This window comes from Tinamus guttatus, unplaced genomic scaffold, assembly GCF_059628265.1.
Source record: "Tinamus guttatus ecotype Peru unplaced genomic scaffold, ASM5962826v1 Tinamus_guttatus_pri_ptg000402l, whole genome shotgun sequence".
Taxonomy (NCBI): Eukaryota; Metazoa; Chordata; class Aves; order Tinamiformes; family Tinamidae; genus Tinamus; species Tinamus guttatus.
In genome coordinates, this window is record NW_028288936.1 from 1,922,115 (window position 1) to 1,943,342 (window position 21,228).

Sequence of the window (21,228 nt, forward strand, 5' to 3'; positions counted from 1 at the left end):
GCTCTTTATGCAGGAGTATTTTTCAGACCAGTTCAGAAATGGCAATAAGTAATTTATGTTTTCTTATGGCCGATACTTGTTGTCTTGTATCCCAGTAAATACGGTGTTGCCATCATTTGTACCAGGTCGCTGGCTTTGTGTAAACTGGTGACTGCTTTATTTTCCTCTCTTCAGTTCTAATGGCAATAACGGGTGATGGTTACCCGTGTTGTTTTAGCCTTTGCCTAGATTGGTGTGATTGTGGTGTAACACTGTAAGATGTTTGTAACTAACAGGTAGCAATAGTAAACGGTCATTCTGTGTAGGATGGGCTGTCTAGAACCGCAGATCAAAACGTACCATAGAGGGGTACGGCCATGGGAAGACCCTCTACTTTCAAGTAGAGGCCTTGGAAACAGAGACGCAGGATGATGTGGAAGAGCAATAAGCAGGGCAATAAAAAACTCACCAGGGTCAGTTGCTGGTGACTAAAGTAATGCAACTTGCGGGCCTGAGACAAACCCATTTTGGGGGTAAAAAGACAGCAAGCATCCAGTGTACTAACCATATACAGTGAATTTGATGTGACATAGATTTGAAGAACAGTGGAGAAAGGGCAATGCCTATGGCTTGTTAGCATATCTAAAAATTACCCTAATTGCTTCTTAGAGAGAGGAAGAAATTATCAACAACAACTTCTTGTATACTTCTTGCAGCAAAGCACACCTCACCCAGACCAAAGACATAAACATCAGTGCCCCGTAGGGCAGTGCGGAGGTGAACACAACACCAGAAGAGGATAGACCAAAAAAAATGTGTATGTGCCATTTCACCTACATGCAGTTTGAACTACAAGAATTAACATCGTTGGAGCTAGACTGCTAATAATTCTTTGATCAGACTTTAAAATTTTATTTAGACAAAAAAAAATGGCTCAGCATATAATGTATTTTCCTTTTGCCCATAATAAGAGTGTAACAGCTTGGTGGGAGTTCAGATAACCTATTTTGCAACTTGGCTGCAACAAATTGGTAATTAGCCTCTCATAAATCAGAACATGACATTTTGCACTCATGTGAATTAAGGCCAAGTCTTCTTCCTGGCACTGAATGCACCCTGAATGCAGTGGTGTCCAGATTAGATTGTAAATTTTAAGGTGAAAATAAAATAATCTTCCTAAGAAGCATGTTTAGATATGGTAATGGCACATTTATTGAGGATCTTTAATTTACAGCAATTTACAGTTTTTCAAACTTTTTATTGATATTCGTATATTATACTCACTGAATACCTTACACAGTAGGTTTGAACTCTCTCTCTGCGCTAATAGCTCTCTGTTCTAGCAAGTAATTTGTGCATAGATTACAGTTGGTTATAATCATTCGTTGTAGCTTCAATTTTGGAACAAGCTGTCACTTTACTTTGTTAACCTTTCTCTGAGACATTTTATTTCCTTTGAATAGAATTTGTTATTTTTGCTCAGTTAACATTTATTCCATCTGTTTGGGCTCTTCCAATAGGTATTTAATTATCATATTATGTCTGTATTTTGCTACTGGTTTTTCTTTGTCTTCTTTCTCACCTAACTGAACAACAATATAATCTAGGAATCATTTAATACCTCTTTGCCACTAAATAGTGTTAGAGGCCATATTGCAAAAGGCAGTGCTGAATGTACACAAATCTCTGTTCCATTTCACCCAAGTAACAACTAGTATTTTAGTGACGCACCAAGTGTAGAAAAATAACTGTTGACATCTGTATCCTTGCAAAATTACTCTGTGGTAAGCAGTGGTCTTTTTTACATGTCTGTATTTAATTACATGTTGTCTCTACCCAACTGCAGGTGTTGTAAATGAACACCCTTTCTTCTAGCTCTACAGTGTGAATTCTCAAATACTAAGAAAATTCATCTTCTTCATTCTTTTCATTGAAGTAAAAATTAACTTGTCTCAAAGCAAGAATCAAGGGATGCCTAAGCTCTTTTAACTTTATTCGGTATTTCACTGAGAACTACCCTCTCCCATACATGCTCAGGCCATTCCTTAGATGATTCTTAATCTCTTCAGTGAACATTGTTTCCTGATACAACCTAGAACCTGACAGTTTTTTAACCCCAGAACAGTTACCAATGAGAATTCATATCTGTTCTGGTTTGCTCCATGTCAAGTATTCCTACCTTGTATTTAGTTCACTTACTATTTTTAGTAGTATCAGTGTTACCGACAGCATCCTGGGTTTCACATTTGTGTTCAGATTAAAAATCAATAGGTTTGCATTTGTCAGACTGCACGCTCATTAATTTTCTTCTGTAGCATTGCCCATTGATCCTATGAAAAATGCCTCTATAAGGACAGCACTGTGATTATCACCTTTGTCTGTGCTGTGCACCGTTCTTATATTCTTGTATCTTGCAGGATATGAAACTATTATTCTCCAAATGCCGGTTGTTGCTTTTCACTGCTGTATTTTTAACAATAGTGGAAGTTACACGTGCTGTGTTCAGGAACTACCTTGCCACAGAAATCCTGCTTCAGATCTCTCTTCTGTTACTCTTGGATTTTCTGTCATTTCCATTTTATCAGGACACTTTCTCTTCATCAGTCTGGATTGTGTAATTTTGTTTGCTGTGCAAATTCCATTTATTCTGTCAAGTTCCTTCCATTAGTTTTATTCGAGTATTTTGGTCTAGGTCTAGTCAGAAATTAGTCAGGACACATCCTTTTAAATTTATCAGACTGCTTTCTCATGCACAGATAATTCATCATCTTTCCTGGCCTTTGTGTTCATATCCCTCATGCACTTCACTTGAAGAGGTCAGTACTCCTCAAATTTGTGCTATAGAGTGCTATAATTAATTATTTGCCCTGCTTTATTCAACCAGAAATTATAAAACAGAGGTGTTTCAAAATATCTCCTGTTTTTATGAGCAAGTGGGCTAAGGACCCAAGCATCAGGTTAAGGGCAGGTGAACTACAATATTGCTTGACAGCTTTTAAGGCGATAGGTGAGGATAAAGGCAGTCTGATGCAGGTAGCAGGTTGAGGTTACAGTATGTAGTGCTGTTTGCTTTGAAGGTTGAAGTGCATGGGCATGCAGGACGGAATGGAGGAGGATGACGACTCGGGTAATTGGTCTCTAGAGGGTGGTGTGCTGAACCAGAAGTGTAGTTAAACATCATCATCCCATGGCAGGAAACATGGGAAACAGAGAGTAAGTACTAAAGGAAATTGCTGTCCCCGATTCAGAAGCCCAGGGATTCTGTTTCATTCATTTTATAAATCAAATCTGGCCAAGTCCTAGGAGTTAGCAGAAAGTAAAAACCCCTGAAATGCTACATATATAGTGCTATAATTCTAAATATATGGTGGGGATGTTAGGTCCTTTGTGTGTTCCAAGGGAAAAAAAAAATCTTTAGATATCACCAAAAAGAAATGTCAAGAATCTTACTGCCCTACACTGCTATTTCTAACAACTATAGAAATGGCTGCAGAGTAATAATAGAAAAGGCATGTTCCAAACCTAGGAAGAAAGATATAAAATGATGGATTTAAGAATTCTTGTGTTTGTTGAGGGAATAAAAGGGGAAACCTTGCCACCTTACAAGAAAATAGCTGGCTTTCTCAGAGAGATGCATATATTATTAAAATGTTACTGTTAACTAATGTGTTAACTGTGCAAAATACTCATTAAAATAAAGAGCTAATTGGTTTTGCCTTTTCTATATTTGGTAAAAAAGTGCAGTTTATATTTCTTGCCAAGTGTCTTGTTAGTTTTATCCTAAAAGACAATTTTGGAGGCTATTTTGTGTTTATTTTAGGAAACCTTACAAAACAATATGAAAGAAATTTGGAGAAATCACTCGGTTAACACTTTATAATTATGAAATTTTATTCTGTTCAAACACCAGAAGGCAAATTATTCTAGAACCTGAATTCTGTATTTTCAAAATTTAAGCTGATTTTTTGCATCACAATGATTAAGTTATGATTTTTACCATAATCTTCAAAATTCTGTCTTAACGTAAAGTAAGATACAGGATTTTGGAGCTAGAGGGTATTAATATTGTATATTATTTGAAAAAATCAGAAAGGCTGGATGTTCACTGTAGTTAAAAAGAACTGTATGCTATAGGAACATATTGGTTTAAGCATAGCACTGTGCACATGGTTTTGATGTTAAGCAATGGTCTAAGGAAAGACTAAAACAATGTAAATTAATGCATAATTGTTTTAAGTTGCTAAAAATTATCATAAATTGTGATTTTTGTATCTTAGATATCAAAGTGTAGGTAAAGAATTATTGGAGTATAAACTTAGAAGCTGTAGCTTCTTAGCCAATAATAAACAAATGAGTTTATTTCTTTCTCTGGAACTACATTTTCAGTCTAGAAAATGAGGATATACATATTTTCTTTAAAATTACATTTCTAAAAATATTTCTGAAACATTACTTTCAGCATTTCTCATTGCTATTGTACAGTAAAGACATAAATTTTGCAGTATGTTACACTATAGCCAATACCAATAACATGAGCACTACTTTATATACTTGCTTTTTATGCAGATGTAACTACTATGACTCTATCTTACAATTTACATTCACTATCTCAAGTCCTTGTATAAAAAGTAGGTTGAAGTTTCAGCACATTACTTGGATGTGAAGCAGGATTGTTGGGCTTATGATATAGATGGAAAACTGGGTCACAAGGACAATATAATAAAGCTACGTGAGGGGAATCACTGTCTTATCTGGGGTACACAAGTTTGCATAGATAACATACACCTGAACGGTACAGAAATTCGGACCTCAGGACTCCAGGAGAAGTCTAAGGGCATGCTTTGCTTTAGCAATTTTAAAATGTACTAAAATTTACAGCCCAAAGGTATTCATTAAATAACTTCATTGAATTTAGGAACAGTACTGTAGGCTAAAATGCCCTAAAGTGAGCTACTCTTTATTTTATTTTTCTGTGAGCAGCTATGATTCAACCAGGCTAATACAGTTTTCAAATTATGGAGTTAATATTTCACTACTCATTTCTGGAGTGTTTAGCATTTTCCACTGTGCTGATTAAAATCTCTTGTGGATGATAGTTATGCAGGATTTATCATTCAAGCACTTAAAATTATTTTAAATCTTTAAGTGGCTGGTACTAGATTTATTTTTCAAAGGATTTAAAAGTCTCCTTATTTTATGTCCTTTTGTCATGTTCTGTGAAAATGCCAAATCAATAGAGAATTAGTAGATTTTTGGTTCTAAAAAAAAACAAAACTTTTTTTTTTTCATAGGAGGAAGAACTAAGGAAAAGTGGAGAAGCCAAATATGCACACTTGAGTGACGAGCTTCATGTATTAATTGAAGTATTTGCTCCACCTGGGGAAGCATATTCTCGTATGAGTCATGCCTTGGAAGAAATAAAAAAATTCCTCGTTCCTGTAAGTAGCTTATAGCGTCCTTCTCTGTATGTAGTTCTCTGTCTTTGAATGCAGAAGAGTTTGCTCTGAGATTTGTCCCAGGGAAATGCTGAACGGGCATTTGTTGTCACAGTGGTATCTATCTTCTACATTTTTTCTTGTTCTTTTTTTGTCATTTCTTTTCTGGAAGAGTTGATTTATTTATTTTTCTATTTGCAAACATTTGACATTACTGTGGAAGTACACTTCTAAGATTTTTGAAGTTTTAGATTTGTAAAAGCGTTTAAGAATGCGCTGTGATTTATGTAAATACCTAACTCAGGAAGTTAATGAATTTTATGCGTGGACAACAGTGCAACCAAAAATTCCTCATCACTATTTTTTCTAAACTGGCAATTCCAGTTTATACAGCTAGTCCTGACTCAGACAACAGTTTCAGGTACAGAAGTAAATATTCATGTGTTTTCTAAAGCAGGGAAATTAAAAAGCATTCAAAATGCTCTGAAACAGAAGAAATATAAAATGGAATAAGATTCTTTTAATTTCTGTTTTTACTAAACATACCACTTTCTGAATTATTCACCTTTACGTCTATTGTTTTTTTTTCCTTAAAATACTCTCAATTTTCTCTCTGAAATTCTTTTTCTCCAAAACTATTCAGTATTCCATGATATTTTTATACTATAGATTTATTCAGTGCTTAAACATATGCATAGTAAATAAAGTTTGCATTGTGTAACAGAAGGAAATAAGTTGTAGTTCGAGGTCTGTGCTAAGTCTGTAGAGCACCCTGAATATGTTCAGAAGTTGCATTCCTAGAAAGCAATACAAAATAATGGGAGCTTATTTCTATCCATAAAAAACAAATCAAATGCAATAAATCAGAACCCTTAATCATGATGGGATGGTAATACCTTTGGATTATATGTAATATGAAGGAAACATGAAAGGTGCTCATACAAGGACTATATGTATTTGCATGACAGAACCTAACCCTCTTATTGGGTGGCTTTTTGTGGGGAGGTAAGGAGAACACCCTACAAATACAATATTTAAATACAATCCTTAAAACATTCTATTTAAGAATAGAAGTAACTTCCATCCCATAATTATACTGTTTGAGAAGACAAATCATAGAATCATAGAATAGAATCATAGAATGCTTAGGGTTGGAAGGGACCTCTAGAGATCATCTAGTCCAACCCCCCTGCATACGCAGGGACACCTAAAGCACGTGGCACAGGACTGCATCCAAGCGGGTTTTGAAGATCTCCAGAGAAGGAGACTCCACAACCTCTCTGGGCAGCCTGTTCCAGTGCTCTGTCACCCTCACTGTTAAGAAATTTTTCCTTAAGTTCCTATGGAATTTTTGATGTTTCAGTTTCCGGCCATTTCCTCTAGTCCTATCAGTGGCCACCACTGAAAAGAGACCATCCCCGTCCTCTGCACTCCCTCCCTTGAGGTATTTATATACACTGATTAGATCCCCTCTCAGCCTTCTCTTCTCCAGGCTGAACAGGCCCAGCTCACTCAGCCTCTCCTCATAGGGCAGATGTTCCAGACCCCTGATCATCCTTGTAGCCCTGCGCTGGACTCTCTCCAGCAGCTCCACATCCCTCTTGTACTGTGGAGCCCAGAACTGGACACAGTACTCCAGATGCGGCCTCACCAGGGCTGAGTAGAGGGGCAGGATCACCTCCCTCGACCTGCTAGAGATGCTCTTCTTAATGCACCCCAGGATCCCATTGGCCTTCTTGGCCACGAGGGCACACTGCTGCCTCATGGTCAACTTGTCGTCCACCATGACACCCAGGTCTTTCTCCGCAGAGCTGCTCTCCACAAGCTCGGTCCCCAGCCTGTACTGGTGTCTGGGGTTATTCCTCCCCAGGTGCAGGACCTTGCACTTGGCCTTGTTGAATTGCATGAGGTTTTTCACCGCCCAGTTGTCCAGTCTGTCCAGGTCCCTCTGGATGGCAGCACAGCCCTCTGGGGTATCGGCTACTCCTCCCAGTTTGGTATCATCAGCAAACTTGCTGAGGGAGCACTCTGTGCCTTCATCCAGGTCATTGATGAATAAATTGAACAGGACTGGACCAAGGACTGACCCCTGGGGGACCCCACTAGCCACAGGCCTCCAACTAGACTCTGCACCGCTGATCACCACTCTCTGGGCCCTGCCATCCAGCCAGTTCCTAATCCATCTCACTGTCCACTCATCTATCCCACACTTCCGGAGCTTGCCCAGGAGGATGTTGTGAGGGACGGTGTCAAAAGCCTTGGTGAAGTCGAGATAGACGACATCCACCGCTCTCCCCTCGTCTATCCAGCCGGTCATTTCATCATAGAAGGCTATCAGGTTAGTCAGGCAAGATTTTCCCTTGGTGAATCCATGCTGACTACTCTTGAGCACCTTCTTGTCCTCCATGCGCCTGGAGACAACAGCCAGTATGAGCCGTTCCATCACTTTTCCGGGGACGGAGGTGAGGCTGACTGGCCTATCGTTGCCTGGGTCCTCCTTCTTGCCTTTTTTGAAGACTGGCGTGACATTGGCCTTCTTCCAGTCTTCCGGCACCTCCCCCGTTCTCCAGGATCTTTCAAAGATGATGGAGAGCGGCTTAGCTATGGCATCTGCCAGCTCACGCAGCACTCTGGGGTGCATCCCATCAGGGCCCATGGATTTGTGGGTATCGAGGTTCCTTAGGTGCTCTCTGACCCAATCTTCCTCTACCCAGGGCAAGTCTTCCTCTCCACCAGCTTCTTCTCTTGCCTCTAGGGCCTGGGGCTCTAAAGGGCTGCCCTTGGTAAACACCGAAGCAAAGAAGGCATTGAGCAACTCTCCTTTTTCTGTGTTATTTGAAACTAGGGTGCCCATCCCGTCCTCCAGCGGACCCACGTTTTCCCTGATCTTCCTTTTGCTGTTAATGTATTTGAAGAATTTTTTTTTGTTATTTTTAACGTCCCTTGCCAGCTTGCCTTCCAGACGTGCCTTAGCTTTCCTTGTCGCATCTCTGCACTCCCTGACTACGTTCCTGTATTTCTCCCAGGGGGCCTGTCCTTTTTTCCACATTCTGTATACCGCTGCCTTCTGCTTGAGCATTGCCACAAGCTCCCGGCTCATCCACGCAGGTCGCCTGCCCCCTCTGCCTCCCTTCCTACACACAGGGATGCACTGTTGCTGGACGTGGAGAAAGTGCCGCTTGAAAACTAACCAGCTCTCTTGGGCCCCCCTGCCTTCTAGAGCACTAGCCCATGGGATTCTACCGAGGAGGTCTCTAAAGAGGCTAAAGTTGGCCCTCCTGAAGTCCATCGTCGCAAGGCTACTTACAGCCCTTCCTCCTCCTCGTTGAATCCTGAACTCCACCAACTCATGGTCACTGCAGCCGAGGCTACCCCCCACCTTCACATCTCCTACTAGGCCCTCCCTATTTGATAGCACGAGGTCCAGTAGCCCACCTCTCCTCGTCGGCTCCTCCACAACCTGCGTCAAAAAGTTATCGTCGACGCTCTGCAGGAACCTCCAGGACTGCTTATGCCTGGCTGTGTTGTCCTCCCAGTTGATGTCGGGGTAGTTGAAGTCCCCCATGAGAACCAGGGCCTGTGACCGTGAGGCAACATCCAGCTGCCTATAGAAGGCCTCATCAACCTCCTCGTCCTGGTCAGGTGGCCGGTAGCAGACACTCACCACAGTGTCTCCCACATTAGCCTGCCCTCTAATCCTTACCCACAAGCTCTCAACTCGCTCATCCTCGACTCCCAGGTTGAGCTCCATGCATTCCAGTTGCTCTCTCACATAAAGAGCAACTCCACCACCTCGCCTTCCCAGCCTGTCCTTCCTAAAGAGCACATAGCCTTCCATGGCAGCGCTCCAGTCGTGCGAGCTATCCCACCACGTCTCTGTGATTCCGATGAGATCATGACGCTGGGACCGCACACAGATCTCCAGTTCATCCTGCTTATTCCCCATGCTTCGCGCATTGGTATACAGGCATTTCAGGGAAGCAACAGAGGCCACAGGTTTCCCAGGAGGGGTGAAAATCAAATGTGTCTTCTCAATACATTGTTTTTATTATTCTTATATGGGGAAATGAGATGAGAAAGCATTTTGATTTATGATTTTGACTCTGGAATGAACATACAATAAGGGACAAAATCAGGTCACTATGATAATCCTGGCAGCATACCATGGAATGGCATTTTGGCTGCAGGTAGATGACAAGGATCTGCCAAGGCAGAGCACTGAAGAAAAATTGGTAACTAAATTACAGCTTCCTGAAAAACCCATAATATTGTAGCTGTGAAAGGTAATAGAGACAATTAGGAAGATTGTCAGTACTTTTTATTTGGATAACCCTATTTCCACTTGTACGTGAGTTTGCCAAACTTTAACCTGAGTGAGATTTTCTATGAAAAGTACCTATTTAAAGGTAGATTTTTGTCCTCTTTGTTCTGAAAAAGAGCTAACCCATTGTAATGTTATGTAGTCACGATGGTGTCTAGTCCCGTGTGCTCCTGATTTCTAACACCCTTTATGTATTTTATCCAGCCAAAGAAAATCTGTTCTGAATGAATATGGGAAAGAATAGCATATTGAGAGTAGAATTAAAATGTGTGGTTTCCTGTTCTAACATTCAGAATCTGCACAAACACACATCTTGTGTGACATGATTGTTCGTTGGTAAGATTACATTTATTTTCCAATGTAAGCTACACTGGAGGAAATACAAAAATCAGGTTCTTTCCTTATAAGATTTTGAACTTGTTTGCCAGTAGCAATAATCACTCCAAACATACACCGATCATACTTTATGACTTACTTATTTGTTAGTTTTATCTCCTTGCTGAACCAGTTCAGATTTATTACGATTTACAAAGCAATTATTAACTGGCTAGTTGCAACATATGTTAAAGGGTTTACACTCAAAAACCTTGCACTGGGTAGTTTTCTTTGTTTCATGTTTATAGCCTATTTTCAATGTTTTTTTTTTATTGTTTCGAAGACCTTATTTATTGCAACACTGATTATTGCATTAGAGGAATGAAGAAATAGAACATAACATTTTTATATCAAATCAAGAATGTGCAACTGTACAAATGAGGTTTCACATTGCCAATGATATATTAAAAAAAACAAGTGAACTATTGCCCTCAGAAATTACAGAGACTGATTGTATCTGCAAGATGGAGGGGTGGTAATTAATCTGTAGTTTTAATGTAATTAATCTGTAGTTCTAATTTTAGAATAAAAATGCAAAATGTTTACACTGACATTTTACATTTTTACAATACCAATGTAAAATTTTACATGTAAAATGTAAAAATGCCTAAAAAGATAATAGTAGAAGAAGAGGAATATGCAATAGGAATGAAGAAAAAGGGAATAAAAGCTGAATAATCTATTAACTGAAGAAAAATTACACTAAACAGGTACATTTTATTAAATGCAATTACTTCGCTCCTGCCCAGGGATGGTATTAAACCTTTTACCAGACAGGGTTTCACCTAAGTTTTGGAAACAGGGAAGAGCCTCTGCAGCTTAGTCCTGTGTGACAGCCACAGTCAGGGCTTCTCTTCTAGCAGGCAGGTTAAGATTTATTTTGCAACTGACTTCACTGGATCTTTGTGTTTTGGTATTTTGGGTTTTTTTTTTTTTTTCTACATCACTTTAGCAGTGGTCTTCCAATTACTATCTGGGGGTTATGCTCCATTATGTTCTGATACTTACACTCTGTCTGAAAATTTGACTGTGATGAGTCATGTGAATATGACAGCTCGGGAGAGCCATGATTGAATCAATGGGACTGATACCTGAAAGCTGTGAAATGCAGCTGCCTGCTGCAAGACCAGAAAATTCTCTATACAGTCTAGGTTCTAAGGTAGCGTTCAAATTGGAACAGGGAAATTGGTAAGGAAGTGGATATTCAGGTGGTGTATGTTATCCAGAATTAACTCCATGGGAAATAAAAGCAGAAGAGCCAAAGGATTTGTGGGAGGTTGGGGGGGTTTTTCGTTTGTTTGTTTTTGGAGGGGGGTGGGGGTGATATTCACAGAGCAAGAGAATGGCCAGGCTGTCCTGTGGGTGAGCAGCCCAGCCGGACAGGGTGGAAGGAGGGAGCCAGTGAGGCCTCCGCGGGCCCAGGATGGGGCTGTTCCTTGTGGAGTCCCTAATCCCAGTTGTGGACACGCCAACAGAATGGGTTTCCTCTTTGCATTCCCCCTTCTTTCCAGGGGAAGCCCTTTCCTGTCGAACTGCAATGAGTGATCCGTTCTGCTCCAGGAAATCCTGCATGCTGGAGCAGGGGTGCCTGAATGAATTCTTGTTTCAGGTCCCAGAACCATTAATGTTACTTGTATGCAGTGACTTCAGTTTATCCCCCGGAGAGGAGAGGCACATTTTGCAGGTTTAACCATATGGCAAATGCAGGTTAAATAAAATCCATAGGCATCATTACCAGCTCCAGATAGATGCTCCCCCAGGTCATGTGGCCACTTGAAGCTGATGTTGTGTCCTGATGCCTCAAGCTAGGAACCAGGGCTAAGTAAACAGAGCCTTAAAAGTGCCAATATGGGAAAAGTCTCTTCTAGCTCTTCTGACTTAAAAAGGCTCATACCTGGTAAATGTAGTATTTCATTGTTCACTAATAATAAAGCAATCTTCACAGCATCAAATTCGATCACATCACCCTGGCTTTATACCTGAGTATAGAGCAAATATATTTCCTAAGCAAATTCTCATTTCCATATGAGGAGTATACCAACTTTAGGATTTCCCAGCTTCTTAACACAAAATCTCCCTCTGATAATCCTTATTGCTGTAAGCATTGCATTTTTATCTGAGATAACTGGCAACCCTGGGAATGGGGAGGAAAAGGGCTCCTGATCGCTCAGTTTATGTGTGAGTGCTCTGTAATGGTGGCAATTATGTAGAGGATAGGTTGCAGCTGCTGCACCGTGGCCACTTTAAGATATTGTTTACAAGTGTGTGATTGGATATTGGACCAACTGCCAATTTAAGAGCTATTGCTCAGATTATTTGACCACATATGTTTTTCTAGCCTATTATATTTGGTTTAAATTGATGCTTCTTGGCAACAGAGGTGGAAGTAAACACATTTAATGTGGGTTTGTTGATCGTGATCAGTTGTGCTTCTGTGATTGTATTTTCTGAAGGTCTTTACTGGATTGGATCCATTAGGAGAGGCAGGATGGGCTGCAGGCTGCTTCCCATGTTCTGGTGGGGTGTTGGTGGCACCTTGGGTGCTGATCCGCTCAGATGGGCCTTTCTGCACGTGCAACATAGCTTTCAATCCTGTCATCTTATCTTTCTTGATTACTTTGATAAAAATGATTTTCTTCTCAATAAATTCGTGATCCAGCTTTAACATCACCTCCTCAGTCTTCCTATCTAATGGTGAAAAGTTGCGGAGGAAAGAGAGCCTTTGAGCCTTTCAGCAAAATAAAAAGTTACTGAGGTCATACTGGAAGTTACTCATACCCAAGGCTGCCATGAAAAAACTGACATTGGGGGAAACTGAAAGCAGACTTTGATGTCAGTATATTTTAGCAGGAATAGATAAATGATTTTAATTGAGAGTTTAATCCCTTGAAAGTTATTTTGTGGCTAACACTCTGTTTCAAACTTACAATTCCTATATTTAGTAACTTGTACCTAACAAGTCTATATATAACCTACAGACCAAGATTGCTGGTGATAAGTTATGCCATGTTGTGCTGGCTATATTGCACTGTATATAGCCTACAGTAACAATACTTTGTTTTAACCATAATGTAACAAATATGTAGGAATAAGGCATTTTTTGCACATATTTTTCATTAGTTTTCTGTGCTACAGTGTAATATGAAATTTCCATTTACATGTTATTTAACAGTGTTTTTCTAATCTTTCCTTTTGTTTCTAAATTGACTGTATTATTATATTTTTATTTTCAGTCCTTTTGTCCTATTTTAATGGTATCTCAGCAGGCACAATATTTCTCTGTGACAAAGAGCAGTGGCATAGCTCCATTTCTAAGAATAGAGACCTTCTTAAAAGTAAATAATTTGTACATTTTACAAATGTATAAGAAGACTCATTAAATAAATTATTTAATAATTGTGATAACAAAATCATTCCAGCAACTGCTTTGCTTTTGTCACAAGTTCTGTGTTTGCAGTTCAACTCCTCTGGCATTTTACATACAGGTTTTGATAATCGACAAAAGAATTTGTGGAGGATTTTGTCAAGGCCTAATTATATATGTAATATATATAGCTTTACATCATTTTTTTTCCTAAAGATTAATTATTTAATATAGTTTGAGTTGGTATGGTATGTTCAAAACAAAATACATAGGTACTCAAGAGAGTATTAATAATTTGTGGTGGTATACTTTTTCAGAACTATGAAGGTTTTCTGAAACACTTCATTGGTTAATCTAACAACATGCTATGCACCATTAGAGATGCATAGTTTAGATCACTCATTTTAATTGCAGAAAAAAAAAAAAAAAAAAAAAACTGATAGTTATACCTCAAGGTGGAGGTTTGCTTCAAGAGACATATACTAAACACAGATGGCCTTCTTTGAGCTAAAAACAAAACACTGCTGTTTCTCAGATGACTGAACTTTTATTTGCTTACTACTATACAGTATAAACTACTGATATTACTGGTGCTATGAAACTATAAAATGAGGAACAAAACCAAGAGCATACTTACATGGTTGATAGAACAAATGCCAGTTGCCCTCTCTGCAAGTGTCTAAACTTGTGTCATGATGAGACCCTTGCATGTTTGCCTGCACGCCAGCAAATACCGCTCCATTAGCCGTTTCAAGGTAACTACAGCTCAATCCTGCATTTCTTTTAAGGGTTGGTACTTGTGTTGTGAGTGGATTAAGACATTTTTAGATATCCTAGAGGCATATTTAGTCTGTGAAAGCAGTTCCTTGGTGATCTTTCTCTTGACACCCAAAGGAATTAATGTAAAGGTTGCATTCGTAGTGCTAGAGCCAGCCCTCTGTTTTGCCTTTATGATTAACCAAATGGGAGGTATTACGTTGGTCGTTAATGTGAGCACAGTACTGAGGCAGGGCCGTAGTTGAAAGTATTTACAGCTTGGTTGGTGGCTCTGCAGCAATGTTACTGCTTGCCTTACTGCTTGCTGCTGCTAGGGGGTAGTTTTTCCCCAGTGATAGATCCCAAACACTCATTTGGATGTGGTAGATAAAACTAATGACTAGAGAGTTGAATCCTCAAGTATTGCTCCAAGTTTCTCTGTAGCAGAAGCGGTAAGATGGGGAACATTCAGGAAGAAACTGGACTTGCTTTTACACATTAAATGGTATTAACCCCTCTGTTGCACAGGGACTACCAGAACCCCCAGCGTATCTCTCATTTCATTCTAGAATTAGGTGTGGGGGTAAAAATTTGGCTGGCTCATGAATGGCAGTAAAGGTCGGGTGTTTAGCACCATGATGACGCTCCAACTTCACTGGCAAAACATAAAATTTCATAGGCTTCTATGTAAAAGTAGGTATAAATAAGATTGACATCAAAATCAATTGCTCTTCATCCTAAGGAATACAAAGTAATGATGACAAAAAAGTGATGTGCACAGTGGTATTATCTATTGTTATCATATAGGGTAGTCCCATGTTTTTTGTTGTTTTTGTTTGTTTGTTTTATCTTTCAAATGATGGTGAAAGGAAAGTAAAACCCTGGAGTTATGAACATGAGACTAGAAGCAAGAAGATAAGTTGTTTGTTTTGACTCTTTCAAGGAAAAGGTTTGTGGCATAGGCAATTGCTTTATCTCTCTATTTCATTTATTTCAGTAAAATGATAATGGGATTTTTGAGCTTAATTCATTCATGGAGGTAGACTCAAGTAGCACATTTATTTTCCTGCTTTAATTCAAAAAATTCAAAAGCTTCCTGCACATAATACCAGGACTATGTTTTAAGAAAGAAAGAAAGAAATGGAAAAAAAAAGTTTCTGGTTTCATTTCTAAACTTTTTTTTTTCTTTTTTCTCTTTTAATGTAGCAAAGGTCACTGTAACTCATTTCTGAAAATGCCGTGCTTTGGTTGCTTAGGAAAGTATTAAAAAAAAAAAAAGCACAAATACAAGGTAATCTTTCCTTTATTATATACTTCCAGCTTCTAGCAGAGGAAAAAAAATGAATCTTTTCAACTTTTCAAGGCTGCATCCAGGCCACCTTGCTTTATGCCCTGTGTATATCTGTCTTAGATGTGTATTTTTTGTGAATTGTTTGCTTTTTTTATTATGTTATTTTGATAAGTTAGATAAGTTTTTGGCATCAGAAATATCAAGTACTGATGAATTAGATAGTTTGCTAAAACAAAAAACAGCTGCCAAGTAATGGTGTGAGTGCCTTTATGTTCCTACATGCCTAAAAGCAATGGATAATTACTTCATTTTTTGTATATGGCTGTGCCTCTCTTCTTATTACCTTCACACTCTCTTTTTTTTTGTGTGTGTGTGTGTATCTTTCTTTTTATTTATTTATTTGCTATGCGTTGGCCAGGACTGCATAGAATAGCCTCATTTTGGTAGTCAAGTAGCCACCCACTTCTGAAATCTAGATTGTGCTATGTTCTGGTATGTGCCTTTTTTTTTTTGTTTTCTTTTACTGGCTAACATTCCCTCTGCATACAACTGGCCAAAAGTTTGATGTTTTCAGTATGCCATTCATAGAAATGTCATTCAACTTCTTTGAATGGTAGTAGCTAATTTAGCATTATTTACCTTTAGTATTTTAATGTCTCTAATTCTGATTATTATCATGTGCATTATTTTTCATTTATCAGCACTTTTTTCTGCCATTTTATTTCTAATCATACAGAATAATCAGGTCTTTCAGCAATTTCTGCAGTAAACTTTAGATTTTATTGTCCTGAAAACTTTTAATGAAATACTGTCACTTCAGTATTCAGAACCTTATTTTAGATAATTTTTGAATATGATGAACAAAACACATTTTTTGAAGAACTCAGTGAACTTTTCCCTGAAAAAAACAATTTTTAAAAACAGCCCAGCTCTTTTCAACCTACGTCCCTTGTCTCCTAAGTAATGACAGAATTATTAATCAATAAGGAGCTCTCTCTCATGTCCCAATAACTTGTGCTGTGATGTCTCGTTGGTCAAATGGGTCTCTCATTTCCTACCTTATGCCCTACCTTATGGTGTTAACCTTTTCAGAAATCGTCTTTAGGAAGGATAAGGGTGCGTTAATCAATACAATGGAAATCAGTGGTTCTTTAGAGACCAGTGAAAATAGTCTGAATATATTTAGTATGTGCAAGTGTGAGGAAGTTTCAGTAAGCAAATAGTAATACAAAGGAGTATCTGTAAATACTCCTGATGTTTTGAAGGCATATTATGAAAATGAGGCATCTTATGAGAAACCTCTCAATCCAGTGAAGTTTCTTAAGAAAAAGGGAATTAAAATTTGGGTTTTTTTTTTTTTTTTTGAGAGAGAGAGAGAGAGAGAAGATTGTTGTTTAACTAAGGAAGCAGTATTGACAAAAAAAAAGTGAAAATTATTTTAAAGCTTCAACCTTAGTGAAAAGAACAGTCAGTGTATAAGTACCTGGGTAAATGGGAAAGAAAGAAGTTAATAGTGATTGTAATTTATAACATATAAGTTCTGTATGGTACACTACTTATGTTTGAGAAAAATTATATGGCCAGTAATGCAATAGTAGCAGTTCGAGGAACATTAGAAATAAAAGGAATCTTAAAAAAAAAAAGTATATACTTGAATGCCTGGAGATGGTAATTTTATAATTCACCTTAATGATGTAAAAAAGGTGACTGTTTCTGTAAGTATCAATTTTGTTGCTGGAAGTACTTTAAAAAAAAAAGAATAAAAAAAGAGGCACAATGATATGCTTGTATTATTGCATCATTACAGGAATGATGAGATTTTTTGCAGTTTTTGTAGCTTTTTTGTGGATTAATGTTAATTTTAGAACTTGTCCAGCAAAAATATCAGGAGACTAGATAAAAGGTCATTAGCGTTAGTAGCTGTGTGATCAGCAGAGCAAATGAAGGCTGATTTTGAATGACCTCATGTCTCCTAGTTGGATTTTATAAGGGCAGATAATGTGTGTTCTCTGAATTTTTATGTGTTCCTGGCATCTACAAATTTATCAAGTTTATTCATTTGTGTGTAGATGTTTGTTTATTTGTTTTTGTTTTTTTTTAAGGGTTGACATTATTCTGACATAATAAGGATAAAAATATTATCTTTATTATACATCTGGAAGGCTAATTCCATGAAATTGCAAGGAATTTTAACTTGTAGGCTACTGCATACCTGTCAAATATAGTTGGAATTAACTGACAAAATAAAACATTAATTGGATTGGAATGGCAAGCAGTCATATAGAATAAAACCGGGCCAGGGAAAGAAAAATCTAGGATAGTGGAGTGACCTCCACTATGCAGTACATGCGGTAGCCAGTCTGATACTACTCTCTCACAGAAATTGGAAAAGATTGCAGCTAATAAAATATTGTGTGCATTAAAAAAAAAAAAAGTTTGTATGAAACACAAGCTTTCTAAAGATTCAAGTTGATGTAGGGATCAGACCATAAGGTTTCTGGTTCTCTCTAAATAAAGAGGAGTGAGACAACCAGAAGTTGAGAGTTGGGAAGGATGGTCTAGGATCTCGCTGGTGAACAGGGCAGGAGCTGCTTTGGGAAGGGTGCCTGTGAAAGGGAACAAAGGCACGATCGGAAAGGATATCTCCTATTTCTTCTTTAAATGACTTCTGTACAGTTACTCTATACATACTTGCCTACTATTTTTTCTCAGCTTTTTGAAAAATGTGATAAATTGTAGATTATTTTTTAACTGAAGAGAGAGAAATTGGAACTATCATCTCCTTTAGGCAGGCTGGAACAAGATTCGCGTCCGTTGGTCATTAATTCTGCTGCAGCATAATTTTCATGGCTGCAAAAGCTGTGAGTGACCAGTGAATAACAGCTGAGGTAGAGTACTGTTGAAAATCTGAGATTTTAGCAGCAGGCTTGAAGAAGTGATAGAAGTTTAAGAGGAGGCACTGTGACAAGCTGGGCAGGATCTGTGGCTGCTTCTGCATAAGGCACGTGCCTACATTTCTGTTCATAATGGACACCTAGCACAGAGCTGTGTGAGAGGGACTGTTAGACAGAACCAAGAAGGAACGGAAAAGAATGGAAGAAGTCTTTATTTTCAGAGTTTCCCTTTCAGCTAAGATTATTTCTTCACTTCTGATTTATTTATTTCCCCCCCTCCGCCACCACAGTTCATAGAAGGAAGATGCAGTAGATCCAGTAGATCAAGTATTTGACTCTGGGTCTTAATTAGGCTCATAGATTAGGGTTGCATGAATGGGCAAGGACTTTCTCGAGGACTGTCTCAAGGACTCAATTGTGAGTGAGGCAACTGGCAGAGAAACAAGGTCAGAAGGTTATTTTATCCAGCAAGCAAAGGCTTAAAAATGTCATGGAGAGCTTTGTAGGGAACAAAAAAAATCGCTTGTAGACCCCCAGTTAGCAATTTTTCCTTGCTTTCGTTATTTCTTTTGCATGATTATTACTGTTAGTCCTTTTTCTAAGAACAGTATTTCCAAGTCGTTTTAATCACAACTGCCTAGACTGTAAGATTTCTTTAGATGCAGGTTAGGACAGGCAGAGGCGGGGAAACAACAGAGATGTGAAATTACAGTAGTTACAGCAAGTAACTACTTCAAGAAATCAGACCTATTGCTTCAAAAGGGGCTAAGAAAATGAGTAATTGCATATAAAATATGGTGCTAAATAACATAACAGTCAAGTATAGTCTTAACACAACCATTGTCTTTCAACTGATCAGTTGAAAATCAGTGAAAGGAATTAAGCCTAAAATAAACAAAGATTTTGGTCTGACTTTAATTGAGATTTGTTTTCTGCTTATATGTGCATAAGAAAGACAGATTGTGCCTTGGCTGTCGGTTTGCCCACACTTCTCTGAATGTCTTGCTTTGAAAAGCAGTCAGTAGATTTGTCAGTCTGTAAAATAAACTGCATCCAGGTTAACAGCTTGCATACTGGATGAGGCCAGGCACAGTTAGAAACAGACCTCTGGGAAATGTTTTGTACAGTGAGAAACCTGACAGACTCCTTCTCGGTGGCTTTTTCATTGCAGTATGGTGAGTCATGTAGAATGGTATGAGTCCCAGATATACCGTTGCATACCTGCACGAGAAAGCTACTTAACCACCCGTCTGTCTCTCGACTGTTGTGAATATGTTGCAGGTTGTTTATAGATCTCTGACAGTCCTTGCTCGGAGCTCCTCTCTTTGCGTGGTAAGAAATCGTACTGTCTGCTGAAATGCAAAAGCCAGCTTTGCTTTGTGGTGCTTTCAGGTATTGCAATATCACTTAAAATAATTTCTCATATTTGACATGTGTGTCGTTAAACACCTGTCTGAGTCATGTCCTTATTAAAATGACAAACAAACAAAATTTGAACGGAGTTCATTTTCTGTCCAACCCCAGACTGCTTTTATACAGATTTCTGTGTTGGGGGCCATAGCAGAAAGTTATTTATACAGAATGAATTAAATCTTCACTTCAGCCTTGTGATCAAATTTGAGTCAGAAGAGATTTTATGTATTTTAAGGCCAGAGGAAACAAACAGAGGGAAAGACCAGAGCATCTGAGTTTATATGTATTACTCTATATTTGCTATGGTTTATATCGTATATTATAGAATCATTCCAGATGATCCAGAACTCATCATCTCCCTGCTAAACTGTAATTACCCTTACTGGTAGGAAATTACGTCTGTTTTTTTCAAGGTTGCCCAGTATCATCACCCAAATTCATTTTCCAGGCAGTAGTTCTGTGTCTTTGTCTGCCAGATTAAAAGCATCTCCTTTCCAGTTATTTGCTATTCCTTCAGGTCTCCGGAGAGAGAAAGAAATCAGATTTCTTTTCTCAACCAATTCTTAAATAAGCAGAATATTTCTAAGGCTCTTTTTTTAAAAATAAAAAATAAAATAAAGTAATAAAAAAGCTTTGTTTTTAGCTGAGAAATAATTTCCTCAGCCCACCCTTCAACCTCCAGTATGTCTGAGCACTTCAGCATGTGCCCATACTCCCTGGATTCTGAACACGACAGTCTAATAGTTTTATGCACAGAAACAACAGCTCTTTCTACCTTTGATATTCCCTTTCTGTATATCCGTGTGTGTTCTGTATACCTCTTTAACCACTGGATTTCACGGACAGGACTTTGTTCGAAGTTTGACCATAATATGGATTAAATGCCTCTTAAAGCAGTACTCTCTAAACTAGTCTGTCTGAGGGCATCCCTGTGCTTTTTCTTAATGTTTAATACTCAGTGTCACCTGCCTACCAGTCTACAAAACAAAGATTTGATATAAGTGTCCTGAGGGTTAAGGAGAATATTTACCAGGGACAAGCCAAGAAATAACTTCTAAGGAAATTGCCTGTCTGCATGTTACTCATTCAGTGGAATCTCAGCTAATTACATGAGAGTTTTTAGTGAAGTTGTTAAGTAGTGCCGAGTTCAACTGAGACTCCTAAAAACTATTAATTACATGCAGCAATGTAATTGTTTGTTTGTTTGTTTTCCTGAGGTAAAGTTTTGGGATCCGTACGCATCAAAATTGTAAATACTGAACTGAAATATGAGTATTCACAACTTGCGTGGCATCACCTATAATTTTACAGTTTTCATCTAGAAACGTACCTATGTTTACCTTACATTTTGGAATGGAGAGAACGGAAGGGAGTGCTGGTTGCATTTCCAAATACCTACA

At 38.4% G+C, this 21,228-nt stretch overlaps 1 protein-coding gene across 1 annotated transcript in view; it reads left to right on the top strand.

Moving 5' to 3' along the window:
• The window catches only part of KHDRBS2 (KH RNA binding domain containing, signal transduction associated 2), a 336,178-nt gene that overhangs the window by 162,612 nt on the left and 152,338 nt on the right, over positions 1-21,228 (top strand). The window contains exon 4 of the mRNA XM_088531225.1: positions 5,271-5,417. Within this exon, the coding sequence (XP_088387351.1) occupies positions 5,271-5,417 (147 nt within the window). The remainder of the gene's footprint in view (positions 1-5,270; positions 5,418-21,228) is intronic.